Genomic DNA, 24,406 nt, shown 5'->3' with positions numbered 1-24,406 from the left:
CTTTCCTCTTTTGCTCTGAAGCCTTTGTTTGAATCCCACTGAAGCCGTTCTCTGTCTTCTGATCTGTTTTATTTTCTCAAATTTTGGGGTTTCAAAATGGACTGGGTGGATATCCCACTGAAACATAAGAGAAAAAAGAACCCAGGTTTTCTGGATCTGTCCCAATTCCTCACCTTAAAAAAGAACTTCTCATCTTTCTCCTTAACTCCTCCCCTCTGCCTAGCTTTCTCATCTCAGTCGATGACACCACCATCCTTCCCATCCCAGAAGCACGCAACTTTGGTGTCATGCTTGACTCTTCCCTATTAATCAACTCCCACATTTAGGTCGCCTACCAAATCCTGCTTTTATTTTTCTGCTTATCGGAAAATAAGTTTCTTCCTTCCTCTCCCCAAACTCCTACCACTTTGATACAACCTCTGGTCTTGGCATGGCTGGACTAATGCTGATCTTCCAGCCTCCAACCTCTTCCCACTTCATCTACGTGACCTGCTGCTGCAATGGATGGTCTTCCCGCAGCATGGCTCGGCCCAACATCTCTTCCTTCTTCAAAACCCTCTGCTAACTCCCCGTGTCTCTTTGCATCTGAGGAAAACATCTCACAGTTGGCTTCGAGGCTCTCCACCATCTGGTCCCCCCCATCGATCTGCTCTCTTCTCCTGCTTTTCCCCAGCTCACTGTCATCCTTTTTCTCAAGCAAAACTTGGAGCTGTACCTCACTCTTGACTCTCCTGCCTCCATCACCTCACTCCTGCTCTCGTCACTCCTGGCGTGGGGCTCCCTCACTTCCCACATCAGACCAACTACAGTTCTCCTCAGTCAATCCCTCCTAAAATGTCACCACCTACAACCAGCTTTCCTTAAGTGATTTCCCTGCACACCTGAGTCATATCATCCCTTCAGCTAATTAGCACTTACGAATTTATTTACACCCTCCCAAACAATTTATTTTGGCCACTGTAGTTGTGCCTATTTTTATATCTGTTACCCCATATTAGAGTGTAAGTTCCTTATGGGTGGGGAATGCCACTTCATTAGTCTATACTTTCCAAGTGCCTTGTAAATTGCACTATACCAAGCGGGTGCTCAAAGATGATACTAACGCTACACACGAAGCTGAGGATAGTAAATAATGTTCTCACGTGTAACCACTGTCCCTCTCATTTAACAGGAGTCTTGGTAGCAGTTACCTAAGGGACCAAATGAGGAATCTCAGGTTGTGACTTGTCATTATTAAAGCATCCCAGTGACCTGATTCATCAGGATGTAACAACATCCTGGCCTGATAATGGAGAAGCAGCGTGGCCTAGTGGAAGGAGCTTGGGCTGGGAGTCAGAAGTCCTGGATTCTAATTCCAGTTCTCCCACATACCTGCTGTGGGACCTCGGGCAAGTCCCTTAACTTCTCTGTGCCCCGGTCCCTTCATCAATGGGAGCTGGATGTCTGTTCTCCTTCCTACTTAGACTGAGCCCCAGGTGGGATCCGATCATCTTCCACAGTGCTTGGCACGTAGTAAGTGCTCGGCAAATACCGCAATTGTTAGTACGGTTATTAGAATCCGGTACGCGAAGAGAGTTTTAGCGAAGGCTTGCGCCTTTTAGAACGTAACCCCTTTAGCTAAGCGAGCCCCACATCCCAACTTCCATCATTATTCTCTCCCCTATTGTAACTTCCCTTGAGTGATCGTCAAAATATGTAAATATTTTTAGAAATTTGAAGTTCATCCAAGAGAGCCTCAAGACTTGCCTGCGACAGTGAAGTTTCTTCTTTCGGGTGGTGGTCTGTTTGAAGTCATCCGTCCTTAGGGCAGTGCTCGACGCGTAGTAAGCGCTCAACAAATACCCTCATCACCTGGCCAGTCCAGGGATGGAAAATGGGGATTAAGACCGGGAGCCCCACCCCCCGTGGGAGAGGGACCGTGTCCAATCTACTACTAATAAAAAATAATTGTAGCGTTTAACGCTTACTAGGTGCGAGGCACTGTATTTGGCCCCGGGGAATCCCCATTTCGCAGACGAGGTAACTGAGGCCCAGAGAAGTGAAGCGACTTACCCGAGGTCAGTGGGAGGAGAACCCATGACCTCCTGCCTCCCAGGCCGGGTCTCTATCCACTACGCCAATCCGATGTGGTCGTATCGAGCTCCGCGCGGTGCCCGGCACCCGGTGGGCACTTACCAAACGCCACAGGGAAACATTTTTTCACACCAACCCCCAGACGCAGTCGCTCCTCCGAGCGCCTGTGGCCGTTGCTAGGTAACAGGTCCCGGGCGGCGGGTGGGTGGGTGAGTGGGTTGGGCCCTGCGTGGCTTGGGCGGAAGGGGCAGGACCGGAAGTGAGGGGGCCGGGCCGAGGGGATCTGCCACCGCTGCGGCCCGCTGCTGTCCGACGTTGTCGCCGACCCCGGCCCCATCAGCCTGGCCCATGGCCACCTACCCTTATCGACCGGGTCCCGGGGGCGGCCCTGGCCCCGGCGCCGCCGCCGCCCTCCCGGACCAGAGTTTCTTGTGGAATGTCTTCCAGCGGTGAGGAAGTCCGACCCCGGCCCCGCCCGACCCCTGCCCCGCTCGGCCTGCCCGGTCCGGTCCCGGCCCTTTTCCCGCTCGGCCTGGCTGGCCCTGCCCCGGCCTCTGCCCCGCCCGGCCCAGGCCCCTTTCCGGCTCGGCCTGCCCGGCCCTGCCCCTGGCCCTGCCCCGCCCGGCCCCCGCCCCACTCGGCCTGTCCCTGGCCCTTCCCCTCCCGGCCTGGGCCGATCCTGCTCCTGTCCAGGCCCAGTCGGGCGGCCGGATCGCGCGGCGTGGTCCCACTCGGCCGCCCGCAGGCCGTGGCTGGCTTCTTCCCGGTCAGGGCCACTCCCTCGCCGGCCCCCCGCCCAGAGCCCTCTCGGAGGGGCAGCCCCGGGAGTGGGCCGTTTCGGCGGGGTCGGCCGGAGCGGGATCCCCTCCGCCGCCTCCTCCTGTCCTCTCCCTCCTCCTCCAACCTTCCAGCCCACAGGCTGATCTCTCCGGCCTGGGGCCGGTCGGAAGCAAACGGGGAAATCCATTTGGGGCCCGCAGAGGCCCTGGGCCTTCCCGTAGGCCCCATCCTACTGGGGGAAATGGAGCCGACACGGATGACCCAGGCTCGGGGGCAATCCTGGAGGTCACAGAGACGTACTTTGACTGAATTTTGGCCTGTAGCAAGCCTAACCTTTTTAAAATCATCTTAACCTTTGTCTGTGGTTTCATAGGGTTGATAAAGACAGGAGTGGAGTAATTTCTGACAATGAACTTCAACAGGCACTGTCCAATGGTAAGGTTTACCCAGCGTCTGGTTCATTCAGTCCTTTTCCTCTAATCCACCGGTCCCTTTCTTGGTGTTTTCTAAATACGAGGGAGGCCTGAAAACTGGAATGCAACTCGTAAAGGATGCTGTTCTTGCCACAGGAATCGGCGCGAGCGTGGAATGACTTTCTACCAGGGGGGTGCCTGGTTGTTCTTAACTGTCCCCACCCTGAACTCTCCAGTGCCCCCTTAGAAAGTAGAATCGTAATGAAATGGGGAACAGTTGGAGGGATATTTGTGGTTGGATGGTGAATTGTCATCTTAGGGAAGGAGTTGTGGTTTTCAGCTAAGGATGCATAGAGGGCCGATTAAGAACTCGGTATCCAAGAACATGGTCTGTGTTCTGGAATGACAGTTTTGAAGGGTCCCCTTTGTAAATCCTGACCAAGAGAACTACCGTGTTTAGCAAGTTGTCCCTGAAAGGCCTTGAGACGATTGAGGAGAGAAGGGGAACTGTGTGGTTATAGTACCGATTGAACTGTTTCACAGTATCAAGTAGTATTGATGGGGAGGATTTTTTTTGGGACAAGGGGAATCTTGAATGAAACCACAATGGGGATCTCAAACTCACGAGGAAGATGCTAAAGAATCCCCAATTGGATTAACTTGTATCCACCTTAGCGCGCAGAACAGTGCTTGACCCGGAGTAAGTGCTTAACAGATACCACACGCGTCAGCATTGTCATCAGCATTCCGCTCCCAAATTGTTGCTTCATGTAGTTAGATCAGAGTAGTAGTAATAGTGTTGCAACGTGCGAAACACTACTAAGCGCTGGGGGAAAAATACACAGATGGGAATTTGAGCGGTGAATGGCCCGCTGAGGCTCACAGTCAATAAGGTGGGTAGGGTTGGAGATAGAAACGTAAGGAAAGGTGAAACAGTACAAAATAGAAAAACAAGCACTGTCTCGTTGATAGAGCACGGGCCTGGGAGTCAGAAGGACCTGGGTTCTAATCGTGACTCAGCCACTTGTCTGCTGTGTGACCTTGGGCAAGTCACTTCACTTCTCTGTGCCTCAGTTATTCACTTCTCTGTGCCTAAGTTACCTCATCTGTAAAATGGGGATTAAGAGTGTGAGCCCCATGAGGGACAGGGACTGTGTCCAACCTGATTATTTTGTATCTACCCCAGTGCTTAGAACAGTGCCTGGCACATAGTAAGCACTTAACAGATACCATTAAAAAAAAATCCTCAAGGATAGTAAATATCAGAGGAGCTACAGCTTCATTCGTCATACAACTTTTATATTGTCTTTTATCTGGTTTTGTAGTTATATTATTTCTTCTTTCCTACTGTCTATCACCAAGCCCCACCCTGTCCCTGGAGAGCCAGGTATTTGGTCTGATTCACCTGTGTATATTTTTCCTGTACTACTTAGTACAGGGCTCTGCATATGGTATGCGCTTCATGAGTACTGTTACTACTCCTCCTCACAGCCCACATAGAGCTATTCACATTCTAGCAGTCACAGCCGCCAGGCCATAACCACCCCCACCGTAGGGCTCTAAAAATTTGGAGGCAATCCACTGCTGGAGTGGGCCAATGTGGAGGTGGAATGGTGGCTCTGGGGTGTCTTCCTGGTGACTGAGCTGTGGATTGTTGCTTGTCTTTACCCTGCCTCTCTACAAGATACCAATGTCAGAATCACACTTGCTAATCTGCTTCATCCCAGTATGCATAAAAGGTGTTTTTGTTTGTAGCTGGCATAGCTCAACGGGTATTGAGTTATTTGCCTTTTTGTGATCTGTTTATGTGGATTGCAGGGAGGCTGGATTAGTCACTAGTTTGGTTTGGATCCTCAGGGGCATTCCATTTCAGAGGAACAGGATCAAGTTGTAAACTCTTGAAGGCAGGCATTTTGTCTACCAACTCTAATGTATTGTACTCCCCCAAGAGCTTATTAGGTGCTTTGCACACAGCAAGTGCCAATAAGTACCTTTGACTGTGTGAATGTTTTAAGCCAAATAGATGAATTAGTGATAAATCACTTAGACCAGATAACCCCCACCCTGGAGTTCTACAGGAATGTAAAATTCCTGGCAAGCATGTGCACCCTCTCGTTACAGTTGTCTTCTGTACCAGAGGACTTGGGGATTGCCAACTTAACTCCCTAGAAAATATAGACCAGTAAGTTTCACTTCCGGTGCTGGCCAGGGGCTGGCTAGGCGTTTTCTATCTGGGTTGGGGTGACCAGCACCCCATCCCCAGCGCCTCCTGGGGGGAGGAAACCTGATTGGGCCTGGCTAGCCCCTGCCCTGAGGTGTGGAGTGGTGGACCCAGGACTGGCCACCCCGGGGTGGGCCATCCAGAGTCCTGGGGCCAAACTGAACCTCCTGGGGCTCTTGAGGGCTCCGGCCAGGGGGAGGCAGGCAGGTCCCAAAAGAAGTTGGCTTGGAGTTGGCCCCCTGCGCCAGTCGAGGCCAGCAACTGAGGCCTTCACTGAGGAAAAATGCCTTCTCTCTTTGCAGCCCACAGACAATTACTCTCCCCATCTTCAAAGCCTTATTGAAGGCACATCTCCTCCAAGAAGCCTTACCTGACTAAGCCCTCCTTTCCTTTTCTTCCACTCCCTTCTGCGTTGCGCCCTGACTTGCTGCCTTTATTCATCCCCCCGTCCCAGGCACTCAGGACATATGTACGTATCTGTAATTTTAGTTATATTAATGTCCATCTTCCTCTCTGGACTGTAAGCTTGTTGTGGGCAGGAATTATGTCTGTTATGTATCGTATTGTACTCTCCCAAGAGGTTAGTACAATGCTCTGCACATAGTAAGCCCTCATTAAATATGACTGACTCACCGTATCTGGCAGGTTAGTAGAATTTATAATGAAGCTAAGGAACAGTGCACCCTTAGAAAAAGACAACCATCTGGGGGGATGTCATGTCTCATTCCTCTGCTAATTCCTCTTCTTTGAAAGGGCTAATAAGAATATGCATAAAGGGGAGCCAGTGGGTACAGCATATTGAGATTTTCCCAGAGCATTTAAGAAAGTGCCAAACTGAGGACAAATGGGATCAGAGAGGATATTCTGTCCCAGATGGAAAACTGGCTAAAAGTTGATGGTCTCTCATTGGCAATAAGGGTTGAGCCTCAGTCGTGAGACTTTGGTGTGTAGAACTTGCATGGGGAAATTACAGTGCTAGTGGTTTGTGTGGCACCATTTGCATTCCTTTTCCTGCCAGTCCCGATCTTTCTGGGACACGAAGGACAATGAGTGAACAAGCCGCCAGTGGGCAGCGCGTTGCGAAGGGCACACAGAGGTTGTTACGTTCAGAACCTATTTACGGCCAAAGTGCCAGCAGCAAATTGCCGCTGCTGTTCCAGTGTTGTGACCTAGCAGGTGGTTGCCTTGGTAGTTGATGCTGGCTCCGCCACCCATGTTAACCAGCAGAGTTCCTGCAGAGTTTCTGCTGGAATTGTCCACCTCATGGAATGCCCTAGGCGGTTCTTCTGTTAGAAACCTTCCCTGATGGTTTAGCCTCAGCAGGCAGAACTGAGACTAGAACCTAGGTCTCTTCATTCCCAAAGCAGCACTCTTTCTGCCGGACCCATAGTGAAGTGTAGCTAAAAGACAACACGCGAAGGATAGAGATGGACCTTTGCTAGAACTTGTTTGGCTTAGCATCTTCATTCCTTCTCTGTAAGAAGGGAGTTTTGAAGATAACTTTAAGGTTTCCAGGTAGTGAAATGTCATGTAGCTGGGGATATGCTGCTGATTATTCAGCTAATTACGTGGGCTGAAGAATGCCAGCGAGCTTCAGAGCGAGCCAGCGCAAGGTAATGTACTGAGGGAAAAATAATCCAAATTACAAATGTATGACGATGGTCTCTAAGGTGTCAGTTAAAACTCAGAAAAGGGATCTTGGCATCATTAGTGACCATTCTTTTAACCATTGGGTGACCGCACAGTTGCCAACTCCATCAGAATGATGAGAGAAAAGAGGTGATTCCTACAGCTTTTTGACCTGCAGTTGTGGCCTTCTTCAGCCTAGGTTTCTGACAAGACTTGAGTGTTCCCTGTCGGGGCTGGAAACGCCCCCAGATTGTGGCTTTCTGGCCTGTCACCTCTTGCAAATGGACCCCTTTCTAGTCCCCCACCCCCATTACATCCTAGCTCTTAAAATGGAAGCTGGCATCTCTATTTGGCAGCAGCCAAAAAAGGGCCAAATTAATGAATAGCGACATCAGAAGGGGAATAGAAAACAAAGAAGGAGGAGCAGAGAAGTGCAATGTAGATGATTTGTATGAAAAAAGACAAAGTTAAGAGTCTTAATTCTATAAAAAATAAAGACTGAAAGGGGACATGGTTGAACGTTACAAAATCATGAAGGGTATTTACAGGGCGGACATTAAAATTGCTCACTATTTCCCACACCAGAAAGGGGACGGACAATTAATTGAGGTTTGAAAATGGAAGACTCAAAACAAAGAGAGACCCTTTACGTGATGGGTGGCAGGCATATGGAGTTAGTTTCTAACCAGTTGTGTCAGCCAAAAATATAACCAGCTTCAAGAAGAATTTGGACAAGTTATAGATTAGTAGAGGGAAAAGGGGGTGGATGGTGTCGAAAGCAGAATCCTGGGATGATGAGTCTGGGGGGCTGCAACCTGGCTTTGATCCAGAAATGGTTTTCTTATATATAGTAGGAGTTTTTGTACATGTACCAGGGAGTCTGGGGATTGGGCAGCTTCTCTTCCTGATCCTTTTCAAGAGCTGTGCTTGAATTCCAAGATACTATTGACTACCTAGGAAACTGCTTCTCTTCCTTGTGGCATATTTGATTCTTGCAGCGATAGCAAGGTGTGCCTTTGCAGCTGTGCTTGGATATCTGGAAGCGCAGAGGAGAGGCAAGTTTCATGGTAATAATTGCGGTAATTAAATGTTCACTATGTGCCAAGGACTGCACTAAGCGCTGAGGTAGATACAAGATAATCAGGTCCCACATGGGGCTCACAGTTTAAGTAGGAGGGAGAACAGCTATTGAATCCCCATTTTGCAGATGAGGAAACTGAGGCACAGAGAAGTGAAGTGACTTGCCTCGGGTCACACAGTAGGTAGGTGGTGAAGTCAGGATTAGAACCCAGCTCCTCTGACTCCCAGGTCCATGATCCTTTTTTTATGGTATTTACTATGTGCCAGGCACTGCTCTAAGCAGTTGAGTAGGTACAAAGTAATCAGGGTAGACACAGTCCCTGTCCCACATGGGGCTCCCAGTTTCAATCCCCATTTTACAGATGAGGTAACTGAGGCACAGAGAAGTGAAGTGATTTGCGCAGGGTCAACCAGGAGACAAGTGGTGGGGTGGGGATTAGAACCCAGGTCCTTCTGACTTTCAGGCCCGTACTCTATCCATTAGGCCACGCTGCTTCTTTCGTGTCATCTCTTACTGCCTCCTGGCTGGCATTCTGTCAGCATGCCAGTAGATTTAGAGCCAAATTTCTCCACGTGGGAATTTGGGAGAAGCTGATGGGAGAAGCTGAGGGGTTTATTCCTCTCGCTACCTCCGCATTTTCCTCCCTTCCTGCCTCTCTTGCCCATCATCTTCCCTCCCATTCTTTCTTTGTTCTGTGCTGGTCAGCGAAAGGCAACAGCTCAGCAGCTGGCATTATTTTGGACAGAGGCATGATTCGTGTAACTGAGTATCACTGCTTTAGTGTAGTAATCTCCTTTACTATTCTCCTGGAAGTGGGGGCCATATCTAGTTATATGAAGTAATTATGACAGCCATGGGGCATTTTCTCAGAATGTGCAGTCTTTTTGGACAGTTTGCAAGTTTGTTTTGCTGTTGCTCCTCCAATTTGCCTTTTCACTTCTCTCAACCTCTTTACCTTCCTTACACCTAAAGTTCACAGTATAAAGAAGGTAGGTGGTCAGGGAGGTTGAATAGAGGTGAGTAAGAAATCGTTGCTGTCAAAGGAGGGTAATTTTTGAACCCCTCCCTCCCCCATTTAGGATTATTTCAGAATGACAACCAGATCACAGTTCCTGGCTGCTCCAGTGACAGGGACTATACATTTGGCTCTGTCCCCTTCACCGTATGATTGATTATCCTAATTGTATCTCTCTGCCAGAGGTAGAGAACAAGTTAAGATGATAGAGCTGTTTCTTGTTCACCCACTAGCTGCTAGAAAACCCCAAGTTTCCTTTGCCTCACTTAAATCAAGATGCCACATTAAGGACTTAGACAACTCTAGCTTCCAGCGGCTAAACTTAATCAAGGGGTGTGTGTGAGGAGTAGGCAGAAAGGGGCTATTTGAGTGCCTTCCTTTTGAGAGGTGTCCTGGATGAAGAGTGTGGTGAAGCTGTTCAACACTTTTGAATTCTGGAATGCTCTGAAGCTTTGGACTCAACACTATTCCCCTCCAGTGCACATACTCTAGGTTTGTAAACGCAAACAAGAATTTATGCAGTGTTTGGTGTTTCTGCCCCTAGTTGTGGCTTATTATTTTTGGTATTAATCTTACTGATCACCCATGGATGCTATATGCCACACACACAAGGTTCCTACCCTCCAGGAAGTACCACCCTAAAAAGAGATGAGACAGGAATAATGGCACTTGAGCAAACCATATTCCTCTCATACACAAACAAGGGATTTGCTGCCTTCTTTCCACCTGGCACATTCCACCAATTGGGCCATTCTCCTCCTGCCCTTTCATGTGGTCCCCATGGCAGGTGGGCACCTCCCCATGGGAGGTGGGCGTGACCTCATTTCTGGCAGTTGGGAAGTTCAGAGCAGAGAAGACCCTGAGTTTATCCATGTGCGTATTTTCTGTCTACATATGGAAATGTCATTTCTGGGTGGCCGTCTCAGCATTCTGTAATTGACTGGTGGGTGGTATTTAGACCATCTAAGTGATTGTTGCGCCTGGTTAATATGCTTGGGTTTGGTGGGTGTGGATGTGTAACTGGAGATAATCAGCATAACTTGTCCCAGGGCCGCGTAATTTCCCTGATGGGTAGTTGCCGTGGTCCCACGCTGACTAGCAACTGCTTGCGTGCCACAGAAATCTCCCATGGCCTTGAGTAAAGCTATGCTCCCATCTGCGGCAGCTGCCATGGACATGCCTGCTACAGCGGCCTTGGCAGGTGCTTTGCAGTTCTGACCTTCTGTGGTACGTTCTGTCGGCCGTTCCAGTGAGCAAGATCTTGGATATTCCGCCGCTCACTTCTCCCTACACGCTACCCCAGGTGCTCCATCGGGATGTATCCTGCGTTAGCCAGTTGGAGCATTGCCACATCACCCTTGAGTGCTGAGCGCTTAGTACAGTGTTGCACATAGTGCTCAAATACGATTGAATGAATGAATTGCTCCCTGTGGCCTCCCTGCTGGGTGTGTTTTTTGTGAATCTGGTTCTGTCTTGGTGTCAGCAGGTCATAAAACATGTTTTTTTTAACTAGTTTTTACTACTTCTCATCAAGTTGAAATCAGTCTCATATCCAGGCAGAGGCAGGTTTGGGTTTTCCCGGTGCAAGATCAGGCTGTGAGAGTTACAAATCAATCAGTCAGTGGTGTTTATAGAGCCTTAGTTTATGCAGAGCACTGTGCTTGGCACCTGGGAGAGTGCGGTAGAGTTAAGAGAGATGATCCCTGCCCTCAAGGAACTTACAGTCTGGCAGCAGAGCCAGACGTTAAGTTTGTCTGCAGTGTAGGTGGGAGAATCTCCCTTCTCAAGCCACTTGAGGAAATATTCTCTGCTGATCCTCAGTTCATAGATAGATATTGGGAGGGGAAAAGTCACATGTTTGAATGGGAAAGGACCTTGAGATTTTAGGAGGAAAGATGGTCTATAACCCAAGGGCCGTGACACTCTCAGGCACCCATGCTAATTCATGGATAACTTTTCTCTTCTCCCCTCCCACTCCCTCACCACACACATACATTCTCTGCCCCCCAAACCCATCTCGGGGAAAACAAGTTGGTTCTCAGTCCTCCAGCTCTTAGTATATTTTATTACACCCAGTGACCCTCAATAGATACCACCTCCACCATCACAGACTAGCCAGATTCAGTCACTGCCCAAAGCAGCATGGCTTTTCTCCATCTCTTGAACCAGAGTGCCTTTGGGAACAGTAGGTTTGGGCAGTGGCTTAAAGAGTGAGATAATCAAGTGTTTTCTGTGATGATGGTATCTTGTTTTTGCTTCTGAAAATGTGTAATTTAGGCAAAGATTTTCCAGGTGGAATCTTGCTTCTATTTTTTGATTCGCAAAATTAGTCTTGGAGTAGCTTTGACTGTGGCCAGAGGTCTGCTTAACTCAAGTTAATTCCACTTAATGAATTGTTTAGCTAACCTGAATAATGCAGGAAGGTGAGGCAATAACCAACTTGAAGGTAATGGTTGTGGAAAATGAGTTCCAGGTGAACAACAAAAGCCTGGGATTTGGGGACTGTGACTGAGCAGGGCTAATTTACGTATAGAAAGGTGGTAGGTCAGTGTATGGATGTCTTGCAGGGACCACCCCAGTGGGTCACTGGATCCTAATTTTGGCATATGCTGGAATCGAAACAACCAAGCCCAAAGGCCCGCCCCCTTCCATGGAGGATAAGCACAGGCTATTGCTCACTTCCCTCTCTCACCTCTGGGCAATGGGAGAATCCACGGTAATAAAAATGCCAGGGAAGAGATCAGCTGATCTCATCCAGGGATGTATTTCGGGATATGGTTGCTTGGATAAGATCAGTTGGTCCCTTCTCCCTTTGCCCCCTCTTGCCCGCAAAAGGATTGCTCCAGAGAAGTGGGTATCTTATGATCTTATCCATTATTAAAGTGTCTGTGGAGATGCCTAGCTTCTCTCCAGAAGAGGTTCTAGTGTCTTAAGTTCCTGCACTGAAAGTCAGCTGTGAGCAAATGGATTTCAAGTTTCTCTGACGGTGGCTGGAATATGGACTTGACTAGGACTCCCCCTACTAACTCCTGAATCCTTCAGGAAACAACCTTTTCATTAAATTTAAATTTTGTTTTTCAGGCACATGGACTCCCTTTAATCCAGTAACTGTCAGGTCAATCATATGTAAGTAAAACTTGTGGTATTTTACTTCTTGCTCAGATGCTGCTTTTTTAAAAAAAAAAATTAAAGTTTTTGGCTAGGGCATTCCCATCCCCTTCATAGCAAAACCTGCCATTTGGAGGAGCTGGTGTGTGGCCTGAAAATTACATGCTCAATAACAAAGGATTGTTAGCAGTTTGTATGAAAGTTAGAATTTCTTAGGAAAAAATATGAAGTAATCTTAACTGTTGGAAGTGTGGGGGGATGTTAATGAAGGTATCAAAAATGTTCTTGTAGGGGTGAGGAAGGAAAACAGTGAGGTTAGACCATCAAAATTCAGCCTGTAAGGAACTTCAAATGACACCCCACCTTTTCCTTCCAAAGATTTGTTTTACAGCGTGAGACTGGTGTGTGGCTTTATTTTCACCTGAGTCTTACTAGAATTGGGGAAAAGAAGTTGATTGTTCTGTAAGACAGTTTGATGTTTACTGATACTTTACTATTTTCATTTCAGCTATGTTTGACCGGGAAAATAAAGCAGGAGTGAACTTCAGTGAATTCACCGGAGTCTGGAAATATATCACGGATTGGCAGACTGTCTTTCGAACATATGATAGAGATAATTCTGGGATGATTGACAAAAATGAACTAAAGCAAGCATTATCAGGTTTTGGTAATTCATTTACAATTACTGTATAGCACATTTCATTTTGGAACTTTACCTTTGGAGTCTATATCCCAGGATTTTTATTTATTTGTGTTGGCTTGAGGGGTGGTGAGAGCCCAATTTAGTTTTAACTTTTGCTTTTATTTTCATCATTCCAGACCCTTTCTTTGAAAGAGGGGTTATTCATAAACCATCATTATGCTGCCAATGCTGTCCAAAATGAGATAAGGGCTATGCACCTTTCACCTTGTCACCTTTCATGATATGGGAAAAATTAATTTCACAGCATTGAGAATGTGGCTATGAGAATATCTTGAAATGAGAATAAAACCCATCGCCAACTTGGAGTCAATTTTTAAAGCAGAGTTTCAGAATACCCCAAATCTAGTATTAATGCACCTGGCTAAGTTATTCTTAAATTGCCAGCATTAGGCCTTTGGTCCTTAAAATTATATATTGTGTTTTTCTCTCCCATTCTCAAGTGAAGTTAAACCATATGTTTATATGCATATTTATGTCATATATGAATATCTTATCAAAACTTTGGTTGTGTGTTGAGTAAGAAGTAATAATACTGATGAAGTGCATTTTTCAAAGTGGTCCAAAGTGCTTTACAACAATGAGGAAATAGTTAAGAGCTGATCTTGAGAGGCAGGTGGGAGGAGATACTAAGCCTTTCACATGGAATGAAACAGATCCAGACTTGCCCATGGTCAGAGAGCCTAATTCTGTAACTGTCAGCCTGCTTTATCCTTTCTCCTTGGTCCGTGCTGCTTCTAGAATGAAAACCTTTAATATTAATAGTAATAGTAATAATAGTGGTATTTTTTAAGCACTTACTACATGCTAAGTACGATAATAAGGTCAAACACAATCCTTATCCCATATGAGGCTCACAGCCTATAGGAGTGGAGAGAGAGAGAGAGCGAGAACAGGTATTTAGTCCCTATTTTACAGGTGAGGAAACGGAGGCAAAGACTAAGTGACTTGCACGAGGTCATGCAGCAGGCAAGTGGCAGAGCTGGGATTCGAATTCACGTCTCCCGAATTCCAGTCCCATGCCCTTTGCACTAAGCCTCAATACTTCTCACCCTTTTTTCTGTACTTGGTTATACACATACCATTCTTTGGGGTTAGGAGGTAAACAGAAACCAATAATTAAATGGTGGTCTATTTATAAAAGGAATCCCAAGTAAAAATGCCATGGACTTTTTCAATTGCTGTCCTTCAGGCACGGTGTTATGTGTCTTAAGGTGGTTCATCAGAAAAAACCTGGTTGGCAAGAGAGGAACTGCTCTTGGAGTTCAGGTTTCAGTTAGACACCGTTTGTGTGGGGGTTGGTGGAAGATGGTGGCGAAAATGAAGCTCACATTCTAGCTTCCTGAGAATCTCTGGGGGTTGTTCAGCCCGCCTAGAAATTCACAGTAATGTCAGCCGGAGCAGCTGAAGCAAACACCTACTGTGTGCAGACCACCGTGCTGGGGGCTTGGGAACTTAACTCTCTAAGTTCAGGGATTGTGTCTTTAACTTCTATTTTAACACAGTAATGGTATTTATAAAACTTTCCTGTTCACAGTTTTATTCCCAAATCCAGAACAAAAGAAGAAAGATACAAAAATTGCAACCTAGAAGGTCCAAAGCCCAAATCTTTTTTTTATCATCTAAACAGGTCACCCACAGTGTATCTTAGTATTTGAAGAAAAGTTAGCTTGACTTTGATATTGACTTTCTCTGTTATGGAGACATTATTTTTTTTCCATCACAAAAAAGGCTTGTCTTCTGGTACATCTTTGGCTCCGTTCAAAAATTCCCTCCTGTAAATATATAGGAGGAAATGCTACCTTTCTAATATTCAACCTGACTTGATGTTACAGTGTGAAAAAGAAAGCTTCATCTTAACAATCTGCACCCAATTTAAACAACTTTTCTGAGACTAATGGGGCCATTATCTCCTTTCCTTTGTGCCCTGGGAATGATTTCCTAAGCCTTGAGCCAATTGCCTCTTCCAGTGTTTTTAATCATTCAATCAATGGTATTTATTTTAGTACCTTTTGTGTGGGAAGTAGTGTACTAAACATTTGGAAAAGTACAGTAGAAGCAAGACACACATTCCCTGCCCTCTAGGAACATCGTCACACTTAAGTCTTTTCTTTGTTGCTATCTTTTGCCCTTTAGCTGTGGTCTGGTTTAATGATCTGACAGGTGAATTAGTCTAAATACATCATTGCTTCTGATCTCCCTCACTGTCAACATGTCAGATGTGGCCAAAAGTAATGGAGCTGTTTGCAGAGTTCATGGAGCAGTGATTCCTTATTGGTTTTTTTCTTCTTTGAGGATACAAAGCTCTTAAAGGTTGATCTGCCTAAAGTGGTGCACGTGTAGGCTGTGTCTTCCAATAAGTGAGTGGACACCAAGGCCAATACTAGCCCCATTAGAAGGTGCCTTGGAAGATGGTTTAGGCAGTGTTTTATTAAGCAACTTGGTAGGAAAAGAACTCTAAATGGTGCATTTTATTGTCATGCCTATGACTTGGAAGTATCTCACTCACATTACCCTCCAGCTCCTCTCCTTTTTTCCTCAACCTAATCTACCTCATGCCTCGTTCTCATATCTCCTGCCTCTGACCCTTCCCTTATACCTTTCCCCTACCTAGAATTCTTCTCCCCCCGCCCCCCCCTTCAAATCTAATCTACTGCACTTCTCCCCAGCTTCACAGCCTGTCTGGAATTACATCTTCAGGAGGCTTACCCCAATTAAATTCAAATCTCCCAGGTTATATCCCCGCCACTGTCTCTTCGCCAACTATGCATTCATGCATCCATGATCACCTAGAGCACTTCTGAACATCTTACATATCCTGTTGCTTAAGCACTAACTCATAAACATGTCCCCTTTTCTCCCTCTTATTTTAGTGTCAATCTCCCACATTAGATAGTAAACACTACTGTACTCTCCCAAGCCCATAGTACAATACTTAGCACACAGTGAGTGCTCAATAAATATCACTGATGGATTGAGTAGGATTGTTTGAGGGAATCTGTATAACCAGGGATCCTGTGCAGTGTGGCCTAGTGGATAGAGTATGGGCCTGGGAGTCAGAAGGACCTGGGTTCTAATCCTGGCTCTGCCACTTTTCTGCTGTGTGACCTCGGGCAAGCCACTTAACTTCTTTGGGCCTCAATTACCTCATCTGTAAAATGGGGATTAAGAGTGTGAGCCCCATGGGGGTAAGGGATTGTGTCTAACCTGATTAACCTGTATCTATCCCAGCGCTCAGAACAATGTTTGCCACATAGTAAGTGCTTAATAAGCATGATTATTATTATTATTACAGCATAAATTGAGGTTTAGGTTTTATATTGAAAGGTTTAGCATGTGGGTATTAGATGAGTCATACACTCTGCCCCCGACGGTGATAGACTCACTACCTTTTACTGATGTGTGGCTTAGAAAACAAATCAGAATTTTTGCTCCCTTGTAGGGTTTGCTGAATAGGCATTAGTCTTTGGTCTTGTCTGTCCAAGGCAAATGAGGGCTTTTTTTTTTTTTTCTAAGTTCTTGGTATAAGAATCTGCTTTAGCCTGAGTCGGCTGTAGGTAAGGTAAACATTAAACTGCAGCCTAGGATTTTGCCAGATTTGACAAGATGAGCTTGCCCTAGGACCCCTGGCAGCAATATGTTCCATGATCAACACTTTTTCTAGATGCCCAGCTTTGCCTCCTTCCCCAAAGTACTGTGTACGGGTCACGTGGGATGGCCAATTTCCTTTCCATACCTTCTTGCTCCTCGTTTCCGGCCGACTAGCTACAGGGGGCATGTATCCTGGCCAGCATGGCAATAAATTGCACTTAGACAGGTCCCTGGGTGCCTAGAAGAACTATCGAGTTCACACAGCTGTCAGAGATGACAGTATGAGGTGCCAAGTCAGATACTGTTGTTCCCCCTCTAAGTAGGAACTGAATCTGAGTTTGTCAGTCTTTCTCTTCATTTGGTAGAAGCTGTGTTAGACTGACATGGTTTGTGAGGCTGGGATCGCCCTGCTGACATATATTGGGCAAGGGATAAATGATGAACTCTCATGCATTTGGTAAACTCCAAAGGAATGAAAAAGGTAGGAAGTGTGGCCTCATGGAAGCTCTACAAAAGGTCTGGTAACCATGGTGGAAATAGGGTCACAGACAGAATAATGACCCAAATCAGTGCTTAACCAGGGTTACAATTGGAAAGAATTCAGAGGGGCAAATGAAGATTTAAAACCACACATCAGGCCAGAGGACCTGGGTTCTAATCCCAACTCTGCCACTTGCCTGTTCTGTGACCCTGGGCAAATCACTTAACTTCTCTGTGCCTCAGTTTCCTCATTTGTAAAATGAGGTTTTAGTGCCTGATCTCCCTTTCCCTTAGACTGTGTGCCTCATGATTATCTGACCTGATTATCTCATATCTACCCAAGCACTTAGTAGTTCTTGGCACATGGTAACCACTTAATATCATCATTATTATTATTCATTAATCTAAAGTTTCTCTCCATGGGCCCAGACTGCCTGTGCACTTCACTCTTAGGCATTTGATTGAAAAGAGGAATGGAGTCAAAGATCCCAACAGAGCAGTCTTTGTCTGTGGCCTGTTTTACCACAGTTATCAGTTAAACTGAGAGAAAAACACAACCACATGTCCGAGCGAGGTAGGAGCTGATTTTCTCTTGGCAAGGATCCACGCAGGCAGTAGTAGAGAGCAGCCAGTAGAGGGAGATTTTTTGTCTCTGAATAGTCATTTATAAAAGCACAGCTCTTCCTCAGAGATGGCTTATAACCCTCCCCTCCCTGACCCAGCAGCGACTCCTCACAAAAAGCCCCGATGGCCTCAGAGAAACAAAGACCACCAGCTGCTTTGCTTCCTGGAGCATGTAGTTTTTTCCTTTTCTTCCCTACAGTTCCCTTACCAGACCTGATTAGAGAGTTTGAAAGCACGCCACTTATACCCAGACTAGATGGGCTCCACCATCCTACAGTCTAAGATTAATTCAACAATGCATAGTGGGGAATGCCCTGTTCTATGTCTCCAAGACCTCTCACGGCTAAAAGAGCCCAGATGGAAGGGAGAGCTGAGCTGCAAAAGCTCTGTTGACTCCTACAGCCCCCCCTTGGAAACAGGAAGGCCAAAAAATAACCACAGAAACCATTGGCTTTAAGTCTCGATTTAGCGGGCTATGAGAAGGAAGGAGGATAGTATTGGTAAAGTGCTCTGAGCTCTCCAGAAAGGGCACTGAAGCAGTATTATTATTTTGGTGTGTGTGTGATTCTTTAACCAGTCAAATTCTCTATGCTGGTAATTCACTATAAAATCTATTCAGATGACAGGTGTGACCTGGCCTTGCAAAGATTCGAACAGGACTCTGAAAGTCAAAAGCAGATATTTTGGTACCTGGATTTTGTCTTCTGAATCTGTAAGAAGTTGACGGTAATGCCCATCATGGGGGCCAGACAGTACAAGAGGAGGGGAAGCTCAGCTCAGACTGACTCCTGGCTTCACCCAGTAGTAGATTTCTCCAGGTAGAACATAGCCAGCACCATTTTAGCTAGTAAACTTTGCTCTGGCTAAGTTTTCTATAGCTCTTTGCTGGCTACTTGTTCTAAATGGGAACTCAGAAAACTTAAAGATAGTAATTCTTCGGGCCCTGGGTTGGTGACCCTCCCAGCTGGAATTTGCCATTTTTGTGAATTTCCTTTTTTTCCATCTATTCAAATTCCCACTTACTCAACTCTTAAAAAAAAAAAAAAGGGAATCACTTTATTCACCTTCCTGACTGGGAGTTTTTGAGTTGCATGTGTGTGTGTGTGTGTAGCTAGGTGGTGAAACACTCATACTAAAGGGATCATCAGAGGGAGGGATTCTATTCCCCAGGTAGCATTAAATGTAGCCATTCACTGGAGGATGAGATATTTCTTGCCCAAGGACTCCATCCGATGCATACAGCAATTAATTAGCACCAGATTTTTAAAGTCACCAAGTATTTGCCTAGTTGAATTATACACAAAGAAGATATCATCTGGGATCTTGCCCTGTTCTTTCGCTCTCTTTCTCTCCATGTCTTTCTAGGTGTGGTTTCCCCTGATTTTTTTTCTTGTGCTGACTAGTTTCTGTTTCTTTGTGAGCGCTGTTTTTGGTTGGTTGTCTCTTGACTTTTTTTCCTCCCTGCATCTTTCCCACTTCCATACAGGGGCAGCTCATTGCTCCTGGTCCTTAAGCAGCCTGAACAATTAGGAAACTGGAGCAGTTGTCCAGAGCCCACCAAGTCAGGCGCCGAACCCTCCCTTTCTACTTGGACTTCCTTTTGGTTGTCACCTCAGTTTACTTCTCTTTCCTTCACTTTCTTATTCCTTTCTGAGTCCCCCCTGAAACCTGGCCTGGTCTGACCCTCCACCTTCCCGCTTTCTAGGCTCTGCTCCTTCGGCTAGGGGCCTCCCTTAAGGTTGGTGTGTGGAGTTTTTTCTGGATGTTTTTTAGCTCGTACTTAAAGAGTAGCTCTTTTTCCTCTTTCCCTGCCCTGTTTCCCTCAATCTGTTAATTTTCTTTTGTGTCTCTGCCCGTTCCCAGAGTTCCCCACCATGAGAAGTTTCCCCATGCTGTTGAGAGGCATCTGACCAGAGAGTAGGTTCTGAATTAAATCAGACCTCTCTGTAGAGTGACTCTGCAAGGGGGTCCTGCTAGGGTCACAGTCAGCGTAGCCTAGTCGTCATGGCTGGAGCTCCTGGCCTGTTGGTCAATGCCCCCTTGCAAGCCATCATGATATTGTCGCTCAGGATTAAATGGAGACCATCCTATATTCATAGATAGGCCTAGGGTGCAAGAGCTAGAAGTACTTTAATTGAAAAAGACCCTTCAGGAGGTGCCTAGCCACCCACTGGATCTAGAAGTATCTCCCTCAACATGCAGCATGTTTGATTGCCTCATAAAATGTGTGCTGCTGGAGACTGGTGTCCGTGTGAAAACTAAATGACTTAAAGGCACACACCTTGTTTCCTGCCTCAGTGTTTATTTGGTTTTTCCTTCTTCAAAGGCTACCGGCTGTCTGACCAGTTTCATGATATCCTCATTCGGAAGTTTGATAGACAAGGAAGAGGACAGATTGCTTTTGATGACTTCATTCAGGGCTGCATTGTCTTGCAGGTAATTTGAGATTGGATGGATTTGCACACATGGAGCATAGTGATCCTTATGGAAGCTCTGAGTGTGAAAAGGAAAAGTGTTGAATTTGTCTGTTACCGACACTTAGACTTTTTTTATGGATTACCCAGTATTAGCTTAGTGTATAAGTGTAGCTAAATTGCCATTGCTAGATGGAACCACGAGGACATCTGGTCCAGCCCCTGCCTCTGGGCAGGTGAATGTCTAAACCATACAGATATCGATTCTTAAAGATCTCAGGGTGGCTTTGCATTATTGATACTGGGAATCTTTATCAGCTGTTCCCATCCGCAAAATGGCTTTCCCAACAGCTCCTTTCACATTGACTCATGTGTAGAGAAATGTGGCATATAACTGTCCTAATCTCCCCCACCCTCAAGGATAGAATCACCACCTAGTCTTTAGAAGACAGGGTAGAAATAGAAATACCTGGGATGTTTCCTGAAGATGACCTGGAGTTTGCCTGACTCTTCTTAAAGTTACATGTAGAAAAGAAATGGCAATAATGGTAATATCTGGATTTGTGGATTGCTTTTATTTTTCCCAATTGTTCTCTCATGGATTGTCACTTTGACCTCACAGAGGAGGGAAAGCTCAGCCTCACCACTCAATCAATCATATTTATTGAGCACTTAATGTGTGCAGAGCACTGCTTTAAGCACTTGGGAAAACAATATAACAGACATTCCCTTCCCACAATGAGTTTACACTCTAGAAGGGGAGGCAGACATTAATATATAAAAAATTTGGAAATTTACATAACTGCTGTGGAGCTGGGGGTGAGTGAATAGAGGGATCAAGTCAGAGTGGTGCAGAAGGGAGTGGGAGAAAAGGAAATGAGGGCTTAGTCAGGGAAAGCCTCATGGAGAGGTGCCTTAAATAAGGCTTTGAAGGTAGGGAGAGTAAGTGTGTGTTGGATATGAGGAGGGAGGGTGTTGTTCCAGGCTAGAGGCAGGATGTAAGCAAGAGGTTGGTGGCCAGATAGATGAGAGCGAATGAAGTGTGCAGGCTGGGTGGTGGTAGGAAAGAAGTGAGGTGAGGTGGCCAAGTTCTTTAAAGCTGATGGTAAGGAGTTTCTGTTTGGTGGATGGGCAACCACTGGAGGTTCTTAAGGAGTGAGGAAACACAGAGTGAACGTTTTTGTAGAAAAACGATCCGGGCAGCAGAGTGAAGTGTGGACTGCAGTGGGGTGAGTCAGGAGGCTCATGTGGTATTCAAAGCGGGATAGGATAAGTGCTTGGATTAATGTGGTAGCAGTTTGCTAAAATCCGCCCTTTCCTCTCCAGCCAATGTTGTGAAGATTGCACAGTCAGGATTTAGTGATAGATTATGTGAGTTGAATGAGAGAGAGAGAGAGAGGAGTCAAGGATAATGCAAGGTTAAGGGCTTGTGAGTCAAGAAGGATGGTGCCGCCTACAGTAATGGAGATGTCAGAGAGAGGACAGAGTTTGGGTGGAAAGATATGGAGTTCCGTTTTGTACATGTTACGATTGAGGTGACGATCCAAGTAGAGATGTCTTCAAGGCAGGAGGAAATGCAAGACTGCAGAGAGGGAGTGAGATCAGGGCTGGAGTTGTAAATTTGGGAATCATCCTCATGGTGGTAGTTGAAGCCATGTGAGCGAATGAGGTCTCCAAGGGACTGGGTGTAGATGGAGAATAGAAGGGGACCCAGCACCGAACTTTGAGATCTCCCCCACACTTAGGGGGCGGGAGGCAGAGGAGGAGCCCATGAAAGAGACTAAGAATGAGTGGCCAGAGAGTTAGAACATTTCCATCATTATGAATGATGGAGACACCAAGTGCTGCCACTGCAGCTTCTGGCTCCGCTCTGGCACGCCCACGCCATGTGCCTCTGTGATCAGATGGAATAGAACTCCCGAGGCCAGGTGCTATACACACACGCACAAGCCTATCATCCCTCTGAGCAGCCTACTGCTTCCTACTGGCAGACCCGTCGGTCAGTTTAATAGGTGGAGGAGGCAAGTGGTGGCTGGGACAGATCCCTTCCTGGCAGAGGGGAGGGGGACCGTGAACTAACACTGGTCTGTTGCTAGATTTAAAATTCATTTGTGTGAATTTTTCCCCACGGAACTAGTTTCTCTTCGGGAAATCCCCCTTAAGGACAACCTGGAAAATGGACTCGAAATGACAGTCTAGAACAAGCTGGTTTATCCCCCCTTACTGGGGCAACCTGAGCATCAGCTGCCTCTGACCAAGTGGCTGCTGGGGTGATATCGGCCCCATTTAGGCCAAGTAGGGATTGATTGCTCAAATTAATCAATGTTGAGATCTAAGTGTCTGTTTTCTCTTTTAGAGGTTGACAGATATATTCAGGCGCTATGATACAGATCAGGATGGCTGGATTCAAGTGTCTTATGAGCAGTATCTTTCCATGGTCTTCAGTATTGTGTAACGCCCACCTTTGGAGAAGCTGAGTATGACTGTTATGGAAAATGGACTGGAAATGCCAAATCTGTTATCATGTCTTGTAATGAAGAGATTTACTGATGCAACTAGCTATTGTTTTTTTTTCCTCTTATGTTGTTTTCCTGGACAGAATCAAAATATATATGTGCAAAGCTAATTAATATTCTGTAATAGCAATTAGAGCATTAGGTGTAACTAGGTTTTGGGTCCTGTTGTGCCATTAAGCAGATGTTACACTTTTCAATATCCAGCATGGAATGCATCATTTGTTTTTTGTGGAAATGCTCAATTCTGTAGGGGAAATGCTTAACAGAGATTTAGGAGTTATGGACTTCCAGATAAGGCTTTTCATGTGCCTTACTTTTTTAAAGACTTGATTATATTCATTTTAAAATGGAATGTAAGCAATAAAGTGAATGGTACAGATGCTACAAATTGTCATCTCACCTCTCCCATCCTTGAGCTTTGGCCCAAAGAGCATAGGCATTGCCAGCCCTGTTCATCTAGCCCAGAATTCTCTGACATCTCAAAATGATTAGAAGAAGAATGTGATAGAATCCTGGGCCTCCATCCTACTCCTTAGCATCACATTGAACAGTGGACCATCTCACATTCCTAACTTGTTCCCATCCTGCTAGACTGTAAGTCCCTTGAAGGCAGAGATTGTGTCTTCTCTGTTGTACTCTCACAAGCACCTCTGCACAAAAAATACTATGGTTTGATTGCCTTCATTAACCCATTATGAACCATTCATCAATTTATCCAAATCCTTGATGAAACAATTCATGTTTGTCCTGTCCACACCCCCAGTGATATTTTTTTAGTTTGTAAGCTTCATCCCTGACCCCTCTCAGCCTGCATCATTCCAGTCTGAGCTGCCCCAAGTAACTCCCCCACTGTTCTTATAATCTTGGTTGTGCTTCTCTTTACTGCCTCCAGTTAAATCTATTCTTTTCTTTCTAAGATGCAGAAGCCAATCAACAGAATTGAGAACTTGGTAAAGGAAAAGAGGAAGAAGACCCCATCCCTTCCCTTAAGGAGCTTACCATCTAATATGGGGAAAAGATACATAGAAGAGGAGGAGAATTGAAAGATTGATGTGTGGATGCATAAGTGCTTACATAGAGTGTGTAGATCAATATGTACAGTGGTACTGTGAGTGGCTGTGAATATATAAGTATTGAGGTGGCAAGAGCCTATGACCATGAACAAAGAAAAAGAAATGGGGAAAAGCCTCCTGGAGAATTCCAGAAGAGCTTAGAAGAGAGAGAGAGAGCTGAGGTCTGGTGGATTTAAAGTGGGGAGAGAGTTACAGCCAGGAGCATGGGGTTGGAAGCAGGAGAGAGAAGTTGAATGAGAAGTGGGGTGGAATAAAGCATGTGCTGGAGTCACTCTCTTAGGAATACCCCAGGTAACATCAGGTGTATGTGTGAGGGGTAAAGCATCTCTAGTGTGGTTGTATTATGGAGTGGTTAAAACTAGGCCTCTGAATTAAAACAGCATTGTTATATTCTTTGTCCAACGAGGACAGTTGTACTTGCCCAAGTACTTTGCACATATTAAGAAGCAGCGTGGCTTAGTAGAAAAAGCACAGGCTTGGGAGTCAGAGGATGTGTTTTCTAATCCCAGCTCTGCCACTTGTCTGCTGTGTGACCTTGGGTAAGTCACTTAACTTCTCTATACTTCAGTTACCTCTTCTATAAAATGGGGATTAAGACCGTGTGCCCCACATGGGATAACCTGATTACCTTGTAACTACTCCAGTGCTTAGAACAGTGCTTGGCACATAGTAAGCACTTAAATACCCT

The 24,406-nt window shown here is 45.9% G+C and overlaps 1 protein-coding gene across 8 annotated transcripts; it reads left to right on the top strand.

Annotated features, from left to right (window-relative positions):
- The first annotated feature begins 2,319 nt into the window (after positions 1-2,319).
- On the top strand, positions 2,320-23,033 carry PDCD6 (programmed cell death 6). 8 transcript variants are annotated; one of them, XM_039910484.1, is made up of 7 exons: positions 2,320-2,522; positions 3,227-3,288; positions 12,294-12,338; positions 12,829-12,981; positions 18,342-18,427; positions 20,042-20,151; positions 22,486-23,033. In XM_039910484.1, the coding sequence occupies exons 1-7, from the start codon at positions 2,422-2,424 to the stop codon at positions 22,490-22,492; spliced, it is 564 nt and encodes a 187-aa protein (XP_039766418.1). In that variant the 5' UTR covers positions 2,320-2,421; the 3' UTR covers positions 22,493-23,033. The 8 variants fall into 8 exon arrangements, with proteins under 8 accessions (XP_039766418.1, XP_028908851.1, XP_028908850.1 ...); XM_029053018.1 differs by lacking the exon at positions 18,342-18,427; XM_029053017.1 differs by lacking the exon at positions 18,342-18,427 and having other exon boundaries at positions 12,829-12,987.
- The last annotated feature ends 1,373 nt before the right edge of the window (positions 23,034-24,406 follow it).

This window comes from Ornithorhynchus anatinus, chromosome X2, assembly GCF_004115215.2.
Source record: "Ornithorhynchus anatinus isolate Pmale09 chromosome X2, mOrnAna1.pri.v4, whole genome shotgun sequence".
NCBI classification, from domain to species: Eukaryota; Metazoa; Chordata; class Mammalia; order Monotremata; family Ornithorhynchidae; genus Ornithorhynchus; species Ornithorhynchus anatinus.
This window is presented reverse-complemented; position numbering and strand designations above follow the sequence as displayed.

Coding starts and splice junctions, on each gene's coding strand:
- PDCD6 (XM_029053017.1), top strand. CDS start 2,422: ATGGCCACCTACCCTTATCGACCGGGTCCCGGGGGCGGCCCTGGCCCC. Junction 3,289..12,293: donor TCAACAGGCACTGTCCAATG/GTAAGGTTTACC, acceptor TTTGTTTTTCAG/GCACATGGACTCCCTTTAAT. Junction 20,152..22,485: donor AGGGCTGCATTGTCTTGCAG/GTAATTTGAGAT, acceptor TTTCTCTTTTAG/AGGTTGACAGATATATTCAG.